The sequence below is a fragment of the Sylvia atricapilla genome, chromosome 5 (assembly GCF_009819655.1).
Source record: "Sylvia atricapilla isolate bSylAtr1 chromosome 5, bSylAtr1.pri, whole genome shotgun sequence".
Lineage (NCBI taxonomy): Eukaryota > Metazoa > Chordata > Aves > Passeriformes > Sylviidae > Sylvia > Sylvia atricapilla.
The window spans coordinates 33,122,586-33,143,673 of record NC_089144.1 but is presented as its reverse complement, the minus strand read 5'-3'; the positions used below and the strand labels follow the sequence as shown (position 1 = coordinate 33,143,673).

The 21,088-nt window shown below is 39.4% G+C and overlaps 2 protein-coding genes across 5 annotated transcripts in view; both read right to left on the bottom strand.

The window, feature by feature from the left end:
* MSRB3 (methionine sulfoxide reductase B3) overlaps positions 1-6,054 on the bottom strand; it is a 78,426-nt gene extending 72,372 nt beyond the window's left edge. For 2 of the 3 annotated variants that reach the window (XM_066319124.1, XM_066319125.1), the window contains exon 1: positions 5,854-6,054. In XM_066319124.1, the coding sequence (XP_066175221.1) occupies positions 5,854-6,054 (201 nt within the window). Of the gene's footprint in view, positions 1-5,840 lie in introns of all 3 variants that reach the window. The other variant, XM_066319127.1, reaches the window with a different exon arrangement.
* A 941-nt stretch (positions 6,055-6,995) lies between these two features.
* The window catches only part of LEMD3 (LEM domain containing 3), a 43,581-nt gene continuing 29,488 nt past the window's right edge, over positions 6,996-21,088 (bottom strand). The window contains exons 7-13 of one of the 2 annotated variants that reach the window (XM_066319123.1): positions 20,583-20,684; positions 19,483-19,585; positions 19,069-19,247; positions 12,440-12,521; positions 9,553-9,658; positions 9,384-9,462; positions 6,996-9,173 (exon numbers count right to left, since the gene is read on the bottom strand). In XM_066319123.1, the coding sequence (XP_066175220.1) occupies positions 9,010-9,173; positions 9,384-9,462; positions 9,553-9,658; positions 12,440-12,521; positions 19,069-19,247; positions 19,483-19,585; positions 20,583-20,684 (815 nt within the window). In that variant the 3' untranslated portion in view covers positions 6,996-9,009. Of the gene's footprint in view, positions 9,174-9,383; positions 9,463-9,552; positions 9,659-12,439; positions 12,522-14,160; positions 14,286-19,068; positions 19,248-19,482; positions 19,586-20,582; positions 20,685-21,088 lie in introns of those variants that run through there. The other variant, XR_010743612.1, reaches the window with a different exon arrangement.

The following is a 21,088-nucleotide window of genomic DNA, read 5'->3' as shown; positions in this document are numbered from 1 at the left end:
GAGGTATCAGTTGGAATATGCTTCTGGTTTGGGGTGTAGGACAGAGACAGTTGAGGAAAGACCAGAGGAGAAGTAAAAACAAAAAGAGTGGTTCAGAAAGCCAAATCCCAGCAAAAAAATTTAAGCACTTGGCTTGTTTAGTCTACAAGAGTGATTGTGGAAATGGGATAGTGCTCTGAAAATCTTCCTCTCATCTTAAATAGCATTACATCACTCAGCTATTACACTGTCTTTATTACTGCCACAGTTATTACTTGACTGTCATTAGAGCAAAATCTATTGGTCTGTAATTTGTATGGAACTGAGCAACAAAAAGGGCTTGTTTCTCCCCAGACAGCTACCATACTTCACATTTTAAGACTTCTCAGGAAGAGCCTAGAGTCTTGCAAAATATCTATTGTAATCCTTCCCAGAATGGTTCAACAACTGCTAGAATAAATTGGTACAAACAAGCACCTCTTTCAAGTTCAGAGGCAAGTAGCAAACTTGCCTTGTTTTTTTGATGAAGGATGCCAGGTAGCAGTTTAGATACCAGGAGCATATGGGTGGGTCCTTTCCCCAGTGAGCTGCTAATTTGCTGTAAGTTCTTGTCCCTTTCATGAGCTTGCCTTTAAGAAAAAGCAAGAGTACACAGAACAAGCATGTACACAGACAATTTGGTTTCCATCATGAAAAGGGATGTTAAGAGGTGTGCTGTCAGCACAGTGTATTTTTTTTCCACCATGTACACTGAAGCCTGAAGCACTGATTTTAATTCGGGGGAAAGAAAAAAAAAAAAAAAAAAAAAAAAAAAAAAAAAAAAAAAAAAAAAAGGAAGATACAAAAGCCTAAAAGTGCATAGCACTTAAATGTTAAGGCTTTGACCAAGTGGGCTGATTTTCCTTTTCTGCAGCCATCCAAAAGCAGAGATGATAATGCTATAGAAAACCCAAATAATTTTATTTGTGAGGTTTCTGAATTTGCATCTCAGGGCTGTAACTTCACACAGTTTACTGACTCACCTCTACTTTTCCACCTGTCCCTGAGCTGGCAGCCAAAGCATCTGCTCCTCTCTTATTCCCATCTCTCCCTTACCCTTTTGCCATGGGTTCAGACAGTGATACTGGTGTGCAGGAGTGGAAGCCCAGCCAATCTGACCTGCAATCTGGTTTCAGCATTGTGCAGACTGGATCAGTGCACCACTGGATCACTCATTAGTACAAATTCGACTTGAACTGAGTACGACCACTGACAGTTCATCATCAGGACACATTAGGATGGATCTGCACTGGTTTTACGTTTCATATCAAGCTTCCTCCCAGCAGCAGGATGGTGACAGTCTGACCCAGGTGCCAAAGCCTGCTTGTATATTCAACCATTTTCCTTAGCCAACTGAGCAACTTTATATCAAGCCAATGCTTGCTCTTGAACCAGCTGCAAGAAAGCCTAGGCCAGACTCACTGTGCTGCATGAAATGAGAGACATCCATGCAGCTCCCACCCACCAATCCATCTGGAAGGTCCTCGAAGTTGTTAAAATCACCTCCACTCTCTGTGCAGGCAGCTGGAACAGCCTCTCCTGCAGATTTCCCTGAGAACCACACGCTGGAGAGCCGAGAGAAACAAGAACAGGGCAATCCCTCAGCCAGAAGGAACACTTAGTGGGCTGTTTCCTCTTGGCAACGACTGGCACAGATCATTTCCCCAGGAAGCTGCTAAGGTTCCATGTGTTGAATTTTTTTTTCCATTTTCATTGTGTGGTGAGAGTGAAAGTGGTGGTATTTGGCAGTTACTTTCCATCAGCACTATTGTTATTCCCTGGCAGTAGGGATTTGTTTTCCGTCAGGTGAAACACCAAGGCGTTGTCTTCTTTTGGAAGAACACAGAGTTAAAGAGACCCGAGGGGAAATACTTCCAAATGCCATGCACGACATTATTCTTAAAATTTCTTAGATGAGGTAGCACTTCCCAGCAAAACAATGTGTTAGCACGCTATGTACATTTTGCTCTGCTGCTGCCCACAGTTCAAAAAAATCATAAATCCTGATGTTCAGATGCTACTGAAAGGAAAAAGCAAACTGGGGATCTCTAGAGAACTCCTGTCCTTAGACTTTGTCTGTGCAACACTCAAAAGCTGAATCATGTTTAAATCAAAAACTTTCTGGAAATAAAGAGGTATTTATGCTATTAATTATTTTACAAAACAATGCTAAACTATAATTTAAGTCTGTGAGGACAGCAAAACTGTGTTAGCACCTTATAAGTGTAAGTATTGTTTCTTGCCTGTTCTGGGCTAGTATCGTTCAAGTCCTCAGATCTTAAATCCCTTATTGCAAAAAGCCTCTTTATTCCCACTTCCAGTTGCTAGATTGTGTGGTTTTCAGATAATGCTGAATTGAGGTTGCTAAATGAGAACCTGAAGGCTGGAGCTAAGCAGATAAATTACAATTTCCAATTACCTTACCATAAATGGTTCCCAAAGAATTCTTCTACCCTATTTTCACACAAAAAATACAGATCAGCATCTTCACAGGCTAAAGACACAAAAGTCCCTGTTAAAATACACAATGACATTCTTCAGCTTCTGGTAGAAGTTAATACTGCAATATGTGTTTCCTTCCTTTTCTTAAGTGGTTAGTTGAAAATTAATTTAAAAACACTCCTAGTTGGTTATACATTCACAAATTGCCACAGAGGACTTAAATCTTTAGTTTTGTGGGGGTTTTCGTTTTGTTTTGTTTTGTTTTAAGCTAGTCCATATTAATAGCTCACTGAGAACCAAAGATCCTTCTGAGGGAAATGAAACTTCTGAAAATATAACAATAAATCCTACCAAAGCAAGGCGAGTAAGGGAAGGGAAAGCTAACCTCTAGCCACTTCTTACTAAATGACACACACACACAAAAAAAAAAAAAAAAAGCCCCAAAAGCTCTCAGTTTTTTTGTTGCTCTGTTTAAAAGACCTCTGTCTTGGTAGAGAAAGCAACCTTGAAATAATTCCATGTATGGACATGGTTACTCCCGAGCAAGAAACACCCTATTTCTGACTAGCCTGGTAGTTTGTTCCAAAATAAGCATACCAACTTCAGAGTTACTCAGGGAAAGATAAATGCACACCTGACTTTATTTGACGTAATTCCTAATTACAACATTATAAACACACCAGGAATTTGAGGGTCCATTTTTGTGGGGGTCTTTTGGCTAAGGAACCCTTAAACTAGAGCTAGACCCAGCTATAATTAGGCCAATGTTTATCACAGTTTCCTATCAGTTAAAGCCTCCATAGCTTAAGTTCATACATAGCCTGGGTGCTGCCCAACCTACAGCTTTTAACCAAAAAGAAAAATAATAGAAAGGGGGAAAGAAGGTCATATTCCCTACCTATGACTAATATAATGCTGCACATAGCTTAAGAGTTGCTCTGTAATGAGGACACACTCACTTGAATTATGCAGCTCAACAAAGCTATCTCCAAATTGGATGGCTTTACTGCATTGCTGGCTTGTAGCAATGCCAGTCAGATGCAGACAGGCAGACTTCTTAACCTTCTGTCTGAGAAGATTAAATCCTTAACAGAGTGTTCTTTTCTCTCCCTCAACTGACTCTCATTACCCCATCTTTTAACATAAGTAACAAAAGAACCATTAACAATCCACCTGATAGAGAAATTCTGTTTTCTAGCATTTCTAATGTAATAAATAGGCTGGATCTCCAATGATACAGAAACAAGTATCAGCTTACAAAGCTGACAAAACATGAGTAGGTAAACAAGATCCTCCCATACCTTCATAAATAACAGGGCAAAGGACCAAATACCTCCCTCACGTGCAAGCTGGCCCTTACTGAACAGCTGTAGGGAATTCTTATGGTATGTACAAACAAAAAATGAGAAATTCTTACAGTATGTACTGACATAAACATCTGAATTAACTAACCCCTGTGAGAGCATGTAACTGCTACCACTTGGAAAAATGAGCAAGGTCATTCAGTCAAAAGACTTTATTTTTGTCTAGGATCAACTGCTTTATATGGCTTTGCTACCAAATATAGAAACATTAGCCCATCTACCAAGGCACTATTTTTAAAGATTGCGCATTTGGAAGAAAACTAGAATTGTTTTTTCCTCCTAAAAGATCTTTCCAAATGTGTATTACTAAGATCCAAGGTACATCAGATGGGAAAAGGACCGACCAACCACATTCTGGACTGAACTATATATTGTTTAACTCCACTAATTTTACTGGTTTTAACAAAGCAATGCAGAACTTTGTTTTTTAAAAAAATCCTTTTTTAATCTCAGAATTCTAGGATTATTTAGCAGCTCTGGTTAAGCTGCTAACCATATTCAATTCCCTACATAAATTTTAAAAGACAGTTCAGAAATACTGTTCTAAAATAAGCCATGTCTAAAGCGAGGCAGGCAATTCTTTTAGAAACTATGAGCAAACGTCTGATTAAGATGACAAGCCACATGGAAACTACTCCCAGAATCAGACTCAAAGGGCACTGTTACCAACCAAATTTGGCAGACAAGGAATCATGACGAACTGCAAAGGCACGCAGCAACGTAACAAAAAGTTGGGAATCATCAGCAAGTAAGACAGAAAGCACTCGTGTCTACTCAGCAAGGACAGGAGTATAAGCAGGACAAATTCTAAGCATTAAATTCTCGATTCGGATGAGTGGCACTGTGCCATAATGGGAGTGGAGATGGCTGTTCCATTTACAGGTGACTTGCCATAAGCAAGCTGTATCAGTAAGACAAAGTGCCTGGCTATTGCAGATTTCTCATTCTGACTTCTATTTGTCCTGATAGTAACAGCAGAGAAAGAGCTAAAGGCATGACATATATAATGTAAGGCTCTATATTTTCCTAAATGCTGTGTTTAGGATCAGAACACTTATAGAGACTACCTTACAGCATTTATCATAATGGTTGACATCCAGCTTTACCTGTAGATAACTACAGTTAGATTTGGCATTTTTAGTACACAGCTATGCTTATTTTAATATCACCGCACTTTCAGATAGTCTTTGTGCTAAGAGGGTGATGACTGAAAATTCAGCTCAAGCAGGAAAGACAGCATTTAGAGCTAATTTGTCAAACACTACAGGAAGCTTAATTAAGTCTCATTTCTGTTTCCAGGAATACTATGATGCACCAAGTACAACTTGTGCAGGGGACAGTAAGAAACAAATTATACTTTATCCTTTGCATCGATTGTATCTGTCAGAAGAATAACACCAAATAAACCTAGTCAGTGAACACACTGAGCTTCCTTAGAAAAACACAACCAAGTTCTGAGCTCATTTGCGAAGTTTAAGCTCCTTTTTTGACCCAGCGCTGCACAATTTGCCGAGCCGGGGATCGCGGCTGAACCGAACTCGTTACGCACTTGGTCAAGCGGCGCTTCCCCGCGGCGGCTGCTCCGCTGTGCCCCCGTCTGGGGCAGGAGCTCCAGCCACAGCGCAGGACACCCGGCCCCAGGGGCTGCGCCGCGCCAGGGTCCGGCGCTGCGGCGGCCACAGGAGCGGCACAGCCAGGATGCGGCCGGGATGCGGCCGGGATGCGGGGCCGACGAGCGCTGTCAGGGGCTCGCTCCGCGACACGGGGACCGACCCGGGCGACCCCCGACCCCAGCCCCGCTCTCGGCCGCCAGCAGGGCCCGCGGGGTCCCCCGCAGCGCCGACCCGCTCCCCTGCGCTCCCGCCGCAGCCCCGGCAGGTGCGGCCCGGCTCGGCCCGGCCCCCCGCCCGACGGGGCCGCTCCTCCCCTCGCCCCCGCCGCAGCCCCCGGCCCGCCCTCCCCGCGGCACGGCAGCGGGGGCCGCTGTGGAGGCGGGGAGCCGGGCGCAGCTCCTACCTGCGGTTCCTACCTGCGGCTCCTGCGGCGGCCGCCAGCGCCAGGCAGAGCGCGGGGAGCAGCGGCGGCGGCGCAGCGCGCATGGGAGCGGCCCGAGGGAGCGAACGAGCGGCCCCGGCCCCCCCGCCCCGCGGGAGCGCAGTGACGGGCCCGCCGCCCGGGGAGCATGACGGGAAATTCCTGGGCACCGGCGGCCAACGCCAAATATGAACATGGAGCCGGGAGACTCCCGCCGCGCGCCCGGCATGACTCGGCAGCGCGGGGAGGCGGCCCGGGACCCTGCCCCGTCCCGCCGCCGCGCCGCGGCCGAAGCGCTGAAGCGGCTAAAGGCTGCGCTTCGGGCAGGCCGACGAAGCGGCTCCTGGCCCCTTTAAAGAGACGGTCCTGCGGTTCCAAGGAGAGCCCCGGCCGGAGCGCTCTGGCCCAGCGGAGGCAGCCCTGCCGCGACCCCTCAGCTCCCTGCGTGGCGCCGGGCCGGAGCGCGGCTGTCAGCGCCGCAGCCGCTCTGCCCCACGGCTCCCGCCCGGAGCCGGCCCCTGCCTTCAGCACCGGCCGCGAAACTATGGCCCCGCTCACTGCACACCGTGTCTAGCTTCCAAAAAGGAGGGAACCGAACGACATCGAACTTCTTCCACTTCCTGCTCCCCTTCCCCACTGGACACGTGGGATGCGGTGCAAATCAACGTAAATAATGGACTTACGCACCCTTCCTTGTTCCTCCCACCCCCTAAACCTTCAATCTGTCACTAAAACAATTCTAAAATAGTGTAAGACAATGACAGGAAAAAAAGCCAGTCTCTTCTGTCAGTCTATCAAAATCCCTCTGATGACTCTTTGTATCTCAAAATATAAGAGGCCGAAAGCACAAGGTTAAGGCTCTTCGCCCCTGTCCTTTAACAGGGGAGACAACAGGGCATGTCCCCGACTTAGTAATCAAGGTAATGTCTCTGCACTCCCTGTGCACAAAATGAGGACAAAAGTCAAGCTGGCAGTTAACTCGGTTGTGTGTGTCAGCTCACGGAGCACCTGTTCACATCCTAACAAACACCAAAAATTAGTTAGGTGGCTGAAACAGATTAATCTCCCCCTCTGCCCCCAGATGAGAAAAGCATTTGAGTCAGAGACACCCGAATATCTAGAAGGTGAGACACATATAAAAATCCCTAATAAACCTTTAATTCGAGTCTGGTTTGCTTTGTTTGTTTTTACAGGATAGGGTGACAAGTTACAACAAACATCTGATTTTTCTCAAATGTTCAGATATTATACATATTCCCCTGTCTTGCAGGAAGGGATATTGGTCAACTTAACAGTTTAATGTAAAATAAGCTGCATAATAGTACATATTACAATTAAAATGTACAGTGTTTACAAGAAATATATCTTAGAAGCAAGATAGATGCATTTGCATCGAGGCGACCTTTTAAAATGCCACAGCTATTTTTACATTCACTCTTGCAACAGGTCACAAGATGGGATCACTAAGGTCAGGTTAACAAACCACTATGATGCACATCAAATACAACAAAATTAGTTTATATACATATATATAATACATATACATGTATATTATACATATACATATATGTATATAATAAAACTCATCAAAAATCTACCAGACCTGGCACAATCCACTTACTCATCAAAAATATGTACTTGTCCTTGGTAAGTAGAATTCTGCATGGCTGATTATATATTATATATACTCATTCATTAGCATCTGAGACATAAAACCGAGGATTTAAAATTTTTCGGTTAACAAACTCTCCGATAATAAACATGGTGCCCACAAAAGCACAAAGGTAAGGCACAATAGGATTTCCTGTTGCAGAATAGTGTGCATCATGTTTACTTAACCGTAAGAAAAACGTGCATTATTTGTGCAAGTTCATGCTGCAGATCCATCATATCTACAAAGTAAAGTGAGTTTCAGTAAAATCTGTGGGACTGGTGTGCTTCCAGTCACATCTCCTACAGCATGTTCAGTTGGATAACTAGGTAAAATTGTTGTAGGAGTGGGGATTAGTAAAGCAAATTATCTTAGATTTGCAACTAAGCTTCTCAGCAACAATTTTGTACTGGTAGGTAAACATTAGTAAATTTACAAGCTTGGAATCACAACATTTACTGTCAGCTGCACTAGTTTGCATGAGCCAAAATTGTTGCAAGGAAGTATGTACCTTTTAAAATTTTAACAGATAAATGGTTCATTAAAACATGTTAAAATATACTGGGAATGTACTTAATCCAATGGTATTTTGTCACAGCCCTGACACTTGTAACAATAAATACAGCTTTTCACAAAATATTTTTCCAGTATCTGCCAATTGCTTCTTTATTGCTCACAAATTTGAATTAATTACAATTGGTATCAGACCTTTCACACAAAATCAGTCAGGAATTTTATATAAAACCTATAAAAGATATTTAACCTGTATCCAACACTTTTAGGTATTTGGCCTCTTGTCCTGGTACAGCCAAAACCATATAAAACAATAGGTTTGGAATAAAATAGGAAGCTTATTTGCTGCTTCGAAGCAGACATCCTCACAGAACACAACCCTTTTTGCCACCACCAGCATTTACACTTATTTACAAAACCCAGTACATCCACAATCAGTTCATCTTCCCTCACATTGATATGCAACCACTAATGCCAAATGCACTTTCCCCATACCCCAGCTGCAGAAAAAGATTCTTATACAGCAACAAAAAACTAATATTGACTGAATTTTTTTAACTTATTTACCATCAGGAACTGTAGGTTGCTTGTTACAAAATACCCACAAGATTATTTCACAGGAAACTATGGAAATACAGGAAGTCTTCTTTTCTCCATGCTTCTGTATTATCAAAAACACTTCTTGGTGCAAAAATACGTCACCACATCTGCAAATGTATAATGAAATTGGTATTCCTCATGCAAAACTTAAATGCATCGGTTTACTATAGCCCCGGAAAACTTTGTGAAGCAACTTTTTTTCATTTTGTCAGCTCAGTATTACTGCCTCATTGCTAAATCCCTTTGGAAACAAGACTTCTGGAACGTTCAAACTTTTATTTAATTCATTAAAGTATTACATACAAAAAGCACTAAAAAAGGAAGACGGCAGCCGAACAGGAACATTCCTGTTGCAAGTAACAGTCCTAGCAGTTGTAGAAAGTTTTCTCAGGAACTTCCCTGAGAATTAGTTGTGCCTGTCCGAAGACGCAGATGTGACATAGAGTTCATGTGTTTGTTTGATGGCTTCAGTGGAGTGTTACAAGTCAGAGCCTGGGGAAAACGATGATGGTACCGATCTAGTCGCAGGTATTTTACTGTTACCAGCTTTCCTATGAGGCAAAGAAATAAGAAAAGAGAGCTTCTAGTTCAGCATTACTGCATTTTGCTTCAAATGTGTTATTACATCAAAATTAGTTTACCACTTGTTTTTTTTTTTACTGTTCAATACTTAAGATACAAAACATGACCATTTAAAAAAGCTCCAACTGCACCCATAGGTAATTTCTACCCATGTTTTGTTATAAATTCCCATTTCTTACCATCAAACCAAGAGCCATGTAATGCCTTGAAAGCCTTTCCAGCATACTCCGGGGAGAGACACTTGACATATACACAGCCCTAAGTAAGAGAGAGAGGGGTCTGGGTTTTTTGCAAGTCCAGATGAAAAGGATGAACAAAGTATTAAGATGTTACTGGAAAGACACTTACCTCACGTGAATTTTTGTCTACGGCAATATGAACAATTCCATCATTATCACTACATTTCTCCAAGATTGCTTCTTGAATTGCTAGATGCCAGTGATCACCTATTTCCCTAGGCAAACAATGAAAGATTTAATGGATTACATAATTTTTTTAATATTCACAACATTCTCATACTTCCCCACTGAGTCTGGTTTCTCTGTACTTAACATAATTTTCTGGTCAATGCCTCCGGGACAGATTTAATACTTTTACTACTGAATATACTGTAAATTGGCTCCTATAGTCCACTTTAGAAAATTCAACCCTACAAATCAAAAGGAATAACCTCTCTTTGGAAAGGGTGGGGTACTGTCCTAAAATGGGGTTATTCAAGTGATGCGTACACTGATAGTTAAAAAACCATGTTACTGTCTTGCATAATAAATGTCTAGAGCACACAACAAAGTCTGCTGCTGTGATGTGAGGGTTAACAATGTACAAGCGAAAAAGTCGGACAAGTTGTTCCCTTGGTATGAGTCCTCCCTGACTTTTGACAGTAGAAAGATGATTATTTGCTGTGCTAACGTTAATAAAAACAAATTAAATGGTATATTTTCAGGTGATTCTCAGGTCAAGAAAAAAAGACCTGCTTCATGGGGCTGCTTCTAACAGCTACTGGTGTAATGCTGAAAAGAATTCAGTAATTACTATAAGTATACAGTCACTTGAAGAGCACCTGAAACTACTTTTGTAAAACATACCTTGTACCCACTGCAAACATCAAAACAATACTTGACAATCTAATCACAGACACTGGTACATTCTGTGTTTTAGGTGGTGAGTGAAACTATTCATATCTTTCAGGTCTGGGACCAAAACATAAGCCTCCTTCCTCTAATGACACAAGCAGATTAATAATATAGTTTGTATTGCACTGAGGGCTTTGGATTTCTGTTTGTATTTTCCTTAAGGTAACTCCAAGGGTATGATAAGAACTATTTCCTTAAGCAACAGTCATCTGAAAGACAGCTCACAGAAGGACGATGCACTAGAGAATAAAATATGGAACTGGATTAAGTATCCCACGATGAATATAATCCAGCAGTCCAGTAATGGAGCTAGCTAAATTTCTAAAAGAAAAGGTTTACAAAATATCAATGTATTAGAAGTCCCAGTGTTCAAAATAGCTGACTGGACATAGGCACTAAAGACAAGTGTCAAAACACAACAACTCCTAGTCTAATAAATGTGGGGGCTTTTTAATGCACCTGTTGGGCATGGACTGGATCAGTACTGAAAAACGTTGAAGCTTACAACAAAGATATAGGCTAAAAAGAGAGAATGTTCTGCCAAAAAATAACATTGCAGTAATTAGTTCCATTAACAGAACTTAATTAGTTCCATTAGCAGACATTTTGAACTGCTGAAAGAGGAAAGTAGCCAACATTCTGAAACAGGAAAGTAGCCAATACAACATACCAATACTACAGTGAACCTTCAGGAATGGACTTATTTCAGTACCACTAAGACTAATCAATCTAGCTCACAAAGTCTTCTTTGAAGCAAGGACAATAAGGATGTTGATATCACTCAACACATTAATGTTGATATTAAAGTTCTCTGCAAATCTCATGTTTTATTTAGTCCTGCTAAAGGAGGATCAATTTCCTTCAAGAACACCTAAAATTTCAGTCTTGCTTACCCTACTGCAATCTGAAAATTATTATAGAAACCACAGAAGCTGGTGTCTTTGACCAGTCATCAAGTCTTAGAGCCACTGAGAAAAGGTTTTTAGAGTACTTCTGTATGCTTGGGGTAACACTTTTCAGCTAAATTAACTAACAGCTCTTCAGTTAATAAGGCAAGGAAGTTAAGCAATTAAGTGTGGCTAGAAAAAAGGCTGAAGAAATACATCCAAACTTTGCAATCACTTGTGTCCATACTTGGAGTCCATATTCCCCTATTTCCTGTCCTAATCAATAGGTCTTATTTTCCACTCAATTTCTTATATTCTTCAGTTCCAAGCAGCATCTCACATTTACCCTGTAAGACACAGCATCTGTATATTTCCCTTGTACAATTATATTAAGGAATAATTTACTCCAGACAAGTTATTGGAGTCCCTGTATCTCTTTACAGTAGACAAAGAAAAAAGACTTCAAAGATTAGACAGGATTATCTAGCATAACCTATGTGTTTGTTCCCAACTCCTACCATGATCTAGTCCAGAGCCAAAGGGGATATGACAGAATAGTGGAGCACATGAAGATTTAAAAGACAATCAAAATAATTAATTATTTTTCCTTAACTCTTGGTACATGAAACAATGCTTGTTACTTTTTCATACATGGTACATACTTCAGAATTATGAGAATCACATGAGCACTAGAAGTCAGTGCGCGGCATTAATTTGTTCTCACTACACAAATCCATTTGTTTCAAAATTAGGCAGTCACAGTGTCACAAAGTAATAAGTTATTTAAATTCAGCCTTTTAAATGCAAACTGTGCAAGCTCTGTAGCAGTCCAAATACTCCAGAATATTTAGCAATATTTTAAAAACTTACAGTCTGTTGTCAGGCCACATGAGTCTCCTCTGTCAGTTGATACAACTGAACATTTACAAATTTAATTAATGGACAAAGATCAGTCATTGCCCCAAATAGTTTGACTATATGCCACATCCTTAAAGAACTGAGCCAAAGACACAGAGCAACACAATGAAGGACAGAAGACAGACAGTTAAGATTTTTTTATGTCTTCTCATAGATGTTAAGAGAAACACTTTTTTTTTTACAGCCTGTTTGGTTTTTCTTAACATGTTCATGTTTCTTCACTTCTTCCAAACCCCTCTCAGAGGGGACTCTTCCAAAAGAATGCAGAAATACAGATAGATAACTGATTTCACTTACATAACTGGATCAAACATATTGCGGATCTTTAGACATGGCGTCAAGCTGTTTGGTGGTGAATTTCTTCTGTCCAGATGAAATGCTAAAAAGAAAAATAAATTAAAGTACTAATTACTGACAGGCATAATACCATTGAGTTAAGAAATGTCAACTTTATACATTAATACCTTTCTAGTTTTACTCAGAAAAAGTTTCCTTCATACACAAAAGAATTTAAGCAAATTAAGTTTCACAGTCTCCTACCACACAGAAGAAAATACACCATATTTAGCTGAAAATTTTTATTCTTCAAACTTCTACACTTAAGGCACTCTCTTATATCCAAACCAAATGGAAGGAATTCAGGATATTTTTAAAAATACCATATACTTGAAAAGAAAGGATTTGCACTACATCTCCATGCAAAGACAGATATACATAACACCTGGAGTCAATTTTTGGAACTGGAAGTTAACCATACGTTCTAACTGCCTGATGAATTTTCATTTCTTCCACTTTGGGGGCAATTTGTTGCCCATCTGGCTAATAAATAGAGAGACCTTAAGATGGATGTTGCATAGCATCTGTAGTGCAGTAACATGTCAAGAATGCTCTACAAGGACAGAGCTTTTGCAGCCCTAAATGATCATGTGTGATCGGAAGCTTCTAAAAATCTGAAAGGAAACATACCAAAGGATAAAACAGATGTAAGAGAAAAAATGAAATTCAAAAAATCAGAGTAACTGAAAGCTGAACAGTGCCATGAAATACATTCTGAAATCATCAAATAAATACTAACTTCACTGAAGTTCACGAGTTCTACTTGTGGGAGTCACAAGAGAAGATTGTACCATGAGAAAAGGAATCAAGGAGCACTTCAGATTCAGATAAGGCAGCTCCATGCCTTGAGAAGGCAGCATGCCAACAAAGCAGCAACAGAAAACAAAGGGGATAGCCTAGTAAAACAGCTTTCAAGGCTTGAAGGAAGTTTTACTTTGAAGATTGAGATAAGTAGATTCAAGAGTTAAAACATAAGATTAAAAATCTCAAAAAGAAAAAATGATGTTATGAACTGCTGCTAATGCTTCTCTTTTGCAATCCCTACTAGAAAAATTTGACATATTCAAGATGTTACATTCCAAGGGCCAGAAGTCTCTGTTTTGGGAGATGTCTGTGCTTCTTACTGCTGATCTTTCAAAATATTGAAAGTACATGCAAAATACATGAACACTGCTGCTCTTCTGTATGCCACCCAAACAAAAACTGTGTCACATAGATAAAATTAAGTCATGTGGAAGACACTGCTTGTGAAAGACAAACATAAATCAAGAGAAAATTCACTGCCTGGAGATATGGCATAGAAAACCTACTTTTTATGTAAATTCCCAAGACAAATAGAATTCAATTACCAACTAGAAATTAGGAAAGGTAGCCTCCAATACTAATATCAAATCTACTGCAAGTTCCCAAATAACTAAAAAAATTCTTATTAAGAATACACATGCACACAGAGTGCAAGTCACCAACACCTGTAACAACTGTCTGTTTTTCTCTTGGAAACAGATTTCTAAATATGCTGGTGACACTGCATCTATCTCTGAGCTGCCTATAGTTGAAGGACAAGTCCTTTTTCAATAGCACATGGTTTTGTAAAGTTTTTTGCCCCTTATTAAAAATTACACAAAGGGTATACAATAAAAACTTTACAGAACTAAGCAACATTGAAAAATACATGGACTTACCTTACTCATGGAGGTTGGCTCCAGCAGATCAAGGGTGGGGTGAAATGTCACCAGCATATTGTACACTGGGGCACCACACCATGCTGGAGAAGGTGATCTGGGGTGGCCTAGTCATGGACCTGGACCTGAAAAGGTGTGGGGTTGAGGAAATTATGTGCTGATTGTTTATAACTAGGTTTATTCAGCACATGGTTTTAATACAAGGATAAAGAATGGTGAGCTTACTTGCAGAGATCCTAGACTCAGAGGATCAACATTTCTGCAAGCTGTTTATGAACTAAAAAATATCCATACTGATATTTATGGAAGCAGCTACACCACTGAGCTATCCAAAAGTAACTAAATGGGTAATTCACCCTTTGGTGTATTTACCTATACAACACAAGCTTTGCCTGTTCCAGTTTCTAATAACTTTGATGTCCTTTTGACTGGAATCATCTCAGGTGATTACTGAGATAACTTCAGCCAGAGCCTACCACCAGCACAGGACCAAACTGCTTCTAACTTAACGTAACTTCCTACTGGTAGAGAAGCGTGCCCAGGGCAGTGCGGCATATGAAAATAAAGATGAACTCTCTGCCTTTTGTCAAAAAAACTTTTCAAAATCATGGTAAATTAAAAGTAATTTTTGCAACTTAGATGGAGCTTTTCATGTATAAGGGAAAAAAATTACCGTGGTAAAAAAATCAGTGAGGTGTGAAATTAATGCTAGAACAATAATAAGCCTTAATATCTATACCAGAAGTGACACCAAAAAGAAAGCTTAGAGAAGACACAGGCAAGTTAATGCTGTACCTACACAGCAAAACTGAAAATAGCATAGTTAATTGATGTCTCTTGAACTTCATTATACATCTGTAACAACTGACTCTTCCCCTCCCCCAAAAGAGGAAGTTTCACTGACAAAGCTGGTCAGAATACAGTACTGATTATTTGAAAAGTTACATTGCTGTGGAGCACACAAAATATTCTTCATAAGGACATAAGCAGACATTCTTGCAGGACAACAGTCTAGGCTACACACTGGTTAACTAAGCACCTTGCACCTTTTTCTGCACAGGTCTAAGGAGTAATGCTTACAAGACAAGGATAAAAAGGTAAAAATGAAATAGGAAATCAGAGGCACAACTTTGTGCAGTAAGTCACTGGCAGGAAAAAATTCAGGACTTTCATGAATTCTTGCAAGAAAAGGAATCTACTTTTTATATCATTCATAATGTACTTTGTTTTACTACCTTAAACTGACTATCACTGTATCAATCCAGACTGGAAGAACAGCAACACCTAAAGACATGTGCTTTTGTCAACACCTTTATCACTGTCTACGATGGAAGAAGTTTCTGCACTGGCTTCAGAAAGAACATTGAAGAGATTGCAGTACAGCTTTCTATGCCCCTTGAATTATTATTATATTATTGTTAAAGGAATTCCCAAGTATCATCACCATGGGTTACAAGACAGCCCAAAGAATCTTTAGATGTGAATTTGATTAATCTGGTAAGTCTGAAGACTTGCATCAAATATAGGTAACCAAGTTTCTTAAAACCATTTTTTTTCAATGTTAAGCCACGAATCACTGCAACTTATTAAGTGCTAACCCTTCTTGTCAAAGGCAAGAACAAAAAGAGAAAACAATAACCTGAAAATATGGAAATTATGCCCTTTCACAGGACATGAGGTTCTTTAATACACATGGAAGATACTGAAATTAGTATTTTACCAAAGAGAAGAGTATGATTGAATCGAAGCTTCATACAGTTAATTCAGCTACAGAAGACAAACATAGGATGGATACACAGTTTTAAAAGCAGCATGAAATCCAGTTTTCTTGCAATAGTTAAGAGTATAATTGTGGCTTGGGGGTTTTTTGTTTGCTTTTGTTTAGAGAAAGGATTATGTTCTCACAAGCCAGGGAGGAGGGGTGTCGTTCACAAAAGGTAACGGGTTATCTTCCAAGCTGCGGGATGAAATATCACTCTAGAGGTGGTACCTCAGAGAACCTCTTTATCTCATCTCCAGAGCTGTCAAAGAACTGCTAGCTTAGCTACACTGCAGCCCTGCCTACCCAGCTTTCTTCAGAGCTCCAGTTATCAAAGGTGTGATAGGGCAATTGTATCCCTTCTTTCAAAAGCAAACTGAACACACTAGAATTGTGGGGTTCTCTCCACTGATTCAATTAACTCACTTGACATGATCAAGGTTGTTTCTCAATTGACTATTCCCTTGTATATTGTTTTCAAAACATGGCATTTGTCCGTCCTACAAGAGCTCACCTACCCTTTCTTTTAAACAAATACATCAACGGTATCCAGTAGGTAATATTTCAAAGGGATGGCACCAGAACTTATTCTGACCCAGGAAAAAAAACCCAAACTGAACTATCAAAACACAGGCTGCATCCTGAAGCCTGGACAAAATGTCACAGTGATGCTTTAACACACTGCTAACAGACAGCAGACATTAGCTGCAAGCTAAAGGTCCCACGGTTAAAATGCACACTATCATTCACAGATACTCTTGTATACCCCCAACAGGCCCTTCTGAAAAGGGTTTTTCTTCTCCAATTGCACATGCTCAAGTGCTGTTATCTGCTACAGAGCACTACCAGATCTCAGATAGTTAAAAAATTGCAAGCTTGAAGTTTATTCACAAGATTCAGACCCAAGAATTCATTATGATTTTCTATATGCTGAGTCTGATCAGGGCATAGTAGTCTTGAGGAGTATTTAGGTTCTACATTCAAACATCAGAACTGGAGTATGAACTTAATTCCACTTAATGCATACTTGCAAGAAAGGAAGAAAGCAGCACATACATGTAGAATTCCTAACATCAGGAAAGAAATAGCTGAGCAAAAAGCATAAGACTTATACTACAGAACCATTTCCGGCAGTCATTCGAACACAAGGAGTGCAAAATAGAAAGAGCCTTTGCATGTCAAAATTGCCTTTGCCTGCTGACTGTCAAGAGCCCAAATAACTCATTGTCATTTCAGCCACCTATTTCCACACCTTCCTGTTAGAACCGAAGTATGCAGTTCTTCAAAGATCTTTGCTAAACTTCAACATAACAGGAAAATTAGGGAAACTGCCATCAAAAGGACTGAGACAGAATGGATTTTGATACATCCTATATACATCCTATAGAAAACAGGGAGTCTAAAGCACATACTCTAATCAACATACAGGTAAAAGTCACAGCTGAGAGTTTCAGTTATTCTGCCCACATTTGCAATATGCTGAAGTCGATATCAGATGCTCAAACTGGGATGGTACATAAATAGCCACTACAGCAGTTTTCTTTCTAGGAAGTTTTGGAGACCACTCTTCTGTTTACAGTTTTGAATGTGTATTACAGGTAGCAAAACATCACCTGAGCTATCACACACTGAAGCATCTCCAGGTGAGGAGAATCTAATCAGATTTTTCATACAGTACAGAATGTCATGGAGTGATTTATACTGCAGTCAAACAGGACAAGAAAAACTGAGAACAAATGAGTAGTAAATTAGAACTAGAGCATGATGTTTCCCAGCCTGCACTGAACAATACACTATGTAGATGATTCAGATTTATTATATTTTTATATATATATATATATATACACAGCTTGCAAAAGCCGAGTTCAATTTGAGTGTTTGAAATTCAGTTGTGGCAGTACTACAGAGATGGAAGAAAAACAGCTGTTGACAAAACCCACCGTTTCTGTATTGTAACTAAAGCACTTGCACATCCTAATGTACAATGTCCTGGAAAGAAAAGGTTCTGCAAGTCTTGGAATGAAGTTCATATACACCTTACTAATGAAAACTTTAAGAAATTGAGAAATCAAACAATACAGTTGTCACAGCAGAATACCACATTAGTACTAATGCAAAACACAGAATATCAAACCTGCAATAGCATTCACATGGTATTTTTAAAAAAGCAGCCCTCATTTCCAATGAATCATTTAAAATGAGAAATGCAATGCTAAAACCAGTAGTATAAGTTTGAGAAATATATAATGATATTACTTAATTTCACACTCAGGCAGAGATAGAAATGACCATTCTTTTTTAATTGCAAACCAGAATTCAAGTCCTACAGTTTTAATTTTTCATTGGGAAAAAAAAAAAAAAAAAAAAAAAGAGCAAACCAAAATCTGAAGCCTAATATGAAGAAAAGGAGAAAGAAAACAAACCAGGAAAATATGACCCCTGCAGACATACAACTGCAAACCTACTAGATTCTTGCCACTCGGTTTCATGATAAAACTGAAAAGTGACAGACCACTGCAAAATCCATGCATGACAAACTGCATTCTCTATTAAAGCAAATGCTTCATACCAGAGTTTGAAAAACAAATGCAGAGTAGAAAAGCATTTATGGCAGAGCTAGAATACCTAACACTACTAGATGTTCCAAAAGCACGTTTTCCTAATTGAGGAGACTTTTGTCCCAGCAGTTTCCCTTTTAAAATAAACATCTCTTCCTCCTAACTTTGTCTTTAGGCACCTCACCGAGAACAGTAGGAAACTTAAGTCTGCAAGATCCAATTTACCTGCTGTCAGATACAACCAATAACATTACTTCCAATAAGTGTAAAGCATGTCAGAATTTGACCAACTAAAGAGGTGTTGTTTTTTTTCTTAATTCATGAAACGAAAGAAGTAACTCACTTTGGCTCACTGCATATTACTACAGCAGCAATAACAGAAAAGCTCATTTCCCTTGAAAACAAGGCAGACACAATGCACCAAAAATTAGGTCCATAGAACAAGATAATAAAGAAATAGCATTGACAGTTTATAACAATCCTTAAATGCATGAGAGAAAACAAGCCTTTCATGTTCAAGCAACAGAGTACCATTTGTAAGTCAGATGCAGAAACGAAGACAATTATATCTGCAAAATATATCTTCAATACCTTGGCCTTGCCACACTTTTGATGGTATTACTAATATTTTGTCACAGGCTGCAGAAGGTTGCATCCACTTCCAAACCAAGAACTCGGCACCACCTACTCTTCGTGTCTCTGTACGAACTCTAGACTCATTTGCTGCAAGAAAGTCAACTGCTCTTTTCCAGACTTTACTCATCTTCCTCCTTAAAGATTGAAGCAAGAATTACAAAGTTAGCAAGACAACAACCTGCATAGTTGACATCCACCATGTAAGAGATCCAATGCTTTTTTCCTCCCACCTGTGTCAATAGAAATCTCCAAAATACCACACTGCACAATCTATTAAGAAATTAAGCTATTTCTATCTGAAATTTAGATAACTGACCAATTTATTTTTACTGGTTTTCCCTCCTTTCAATACTTCTAGTGAGAACATACCTGTCCTGAGGTGGTATTAGAGAATCACGCACATGTAAAATTGGCATGTAAGGCTGCAACTCTTTATTTTCTGAACATGCCTCGCTGTGGCTTCTTAGAACATCTGAGGACACCACAAAAAGAAACCAAACTGATAACTATGTAGCTCATACAAACATTAAGAAAAGCATCACTTCTGGCAATTAACAGCTGCTCTGAACACCCATCCCAATTTCAGTAGTTAGGTTTTTCTTGCATTTTGAAACATTGTTTTTTTAAGCCAGTCTTAAGACAAATTAACCAAACATTGTATCTATGTATCCCAAATAACTTTGAAGTAAAGGAAGAGTTCCTACAGTTACTCTAGATTGGTGCTTTTAAGTTGTTAGCAAAGATGGCCATCTTTGAAAAGAAAGTGTTTTCCCTTCCACCTCAATCAAAACTTGATTTGCAGACAAAACAGACACATGGTTAAAATAGAACAGTTTTGATTTCTCAACCATCTCTGTATTTATGGTGACTACCATAAATGACAGTAACAGAACAACATAGGAGCTTAAAAACTACAAATGCAACCCACTGCAAACACTGTAGCTTCAAGTAGAAAGAGGAGATTTCAGAGGTCAGTTATACATACTATTTTGGTAATGTAATTTCTGCTCAAATTAATTAATTAAAAAGCTGCTTTTTTTTTCTCTGAATAGCCATTAAGGATGGTATCAATAGCTACAACACATTTTTGGAGTGGATATTTTAACTGAAGTTAGCTGAAAAAACAGATACAGAAAGCAACATGTCATCACACTTCAGTAAACAAACATCACATTTATATTTGTATTCAATAGTAGGACAAAATGTTACCAATGGCAACTTTACAGTTATGTTGATGTAATTCACAAATTACAAGCTTTATGTCAAAAGCTTTGATTAGGTTTAAAGGATGGGGTTGTCGTTTTTTTTAAGAGAAACAAAACACATGGATCACACTGGACCAAGAACACTAACAGCATAACAACTAGTAGACAGGAAGAAACATAAATGAATTAATGCCAGTACTTTGAAAGCTTATACAAAGCTGATACAGATACATCAGACACTGAACAAGACTGAACAAGCCATACCTATGATTTTCACCACCATATCGTACATCTGCTTTGTTTCTTCTTCCTCCTTTGCCCAACGGTATTTCATGTAGTGTAAGACTCCCCAAACCATTGCTACACCTGCATTAACATGCATAATACTCTTCAAACAGTATTAGAGCATGGGATATTTAACAGAGTTTACAGGGCATACTTCAGAAGTAGACTGAACTACCTAACAAGCAATGTATATTCCAAAGCCAGTGAAGTACACTGTACTTGCTGTATTTCATGCTCTAACACAGAAACACAAACTCTTCCACTTGAAAGAGCAGTTACTTCCAGAAAAACATATCATTGTTTTAAGAATAGCTCAGTATCCCAGATCACCTTTTCTGCTGTGACTTTTTAAACTTCCTGGAACAACAGTGAAATATCCTCCAAATTAAGGCTATCATCTTTTTACTGAACAGTTTGCTTTTTCTGATCACTTCAACATGGAACTTTTGAAAGCTACAAGATATTGCTCTGGCAGGGAAAAAGAC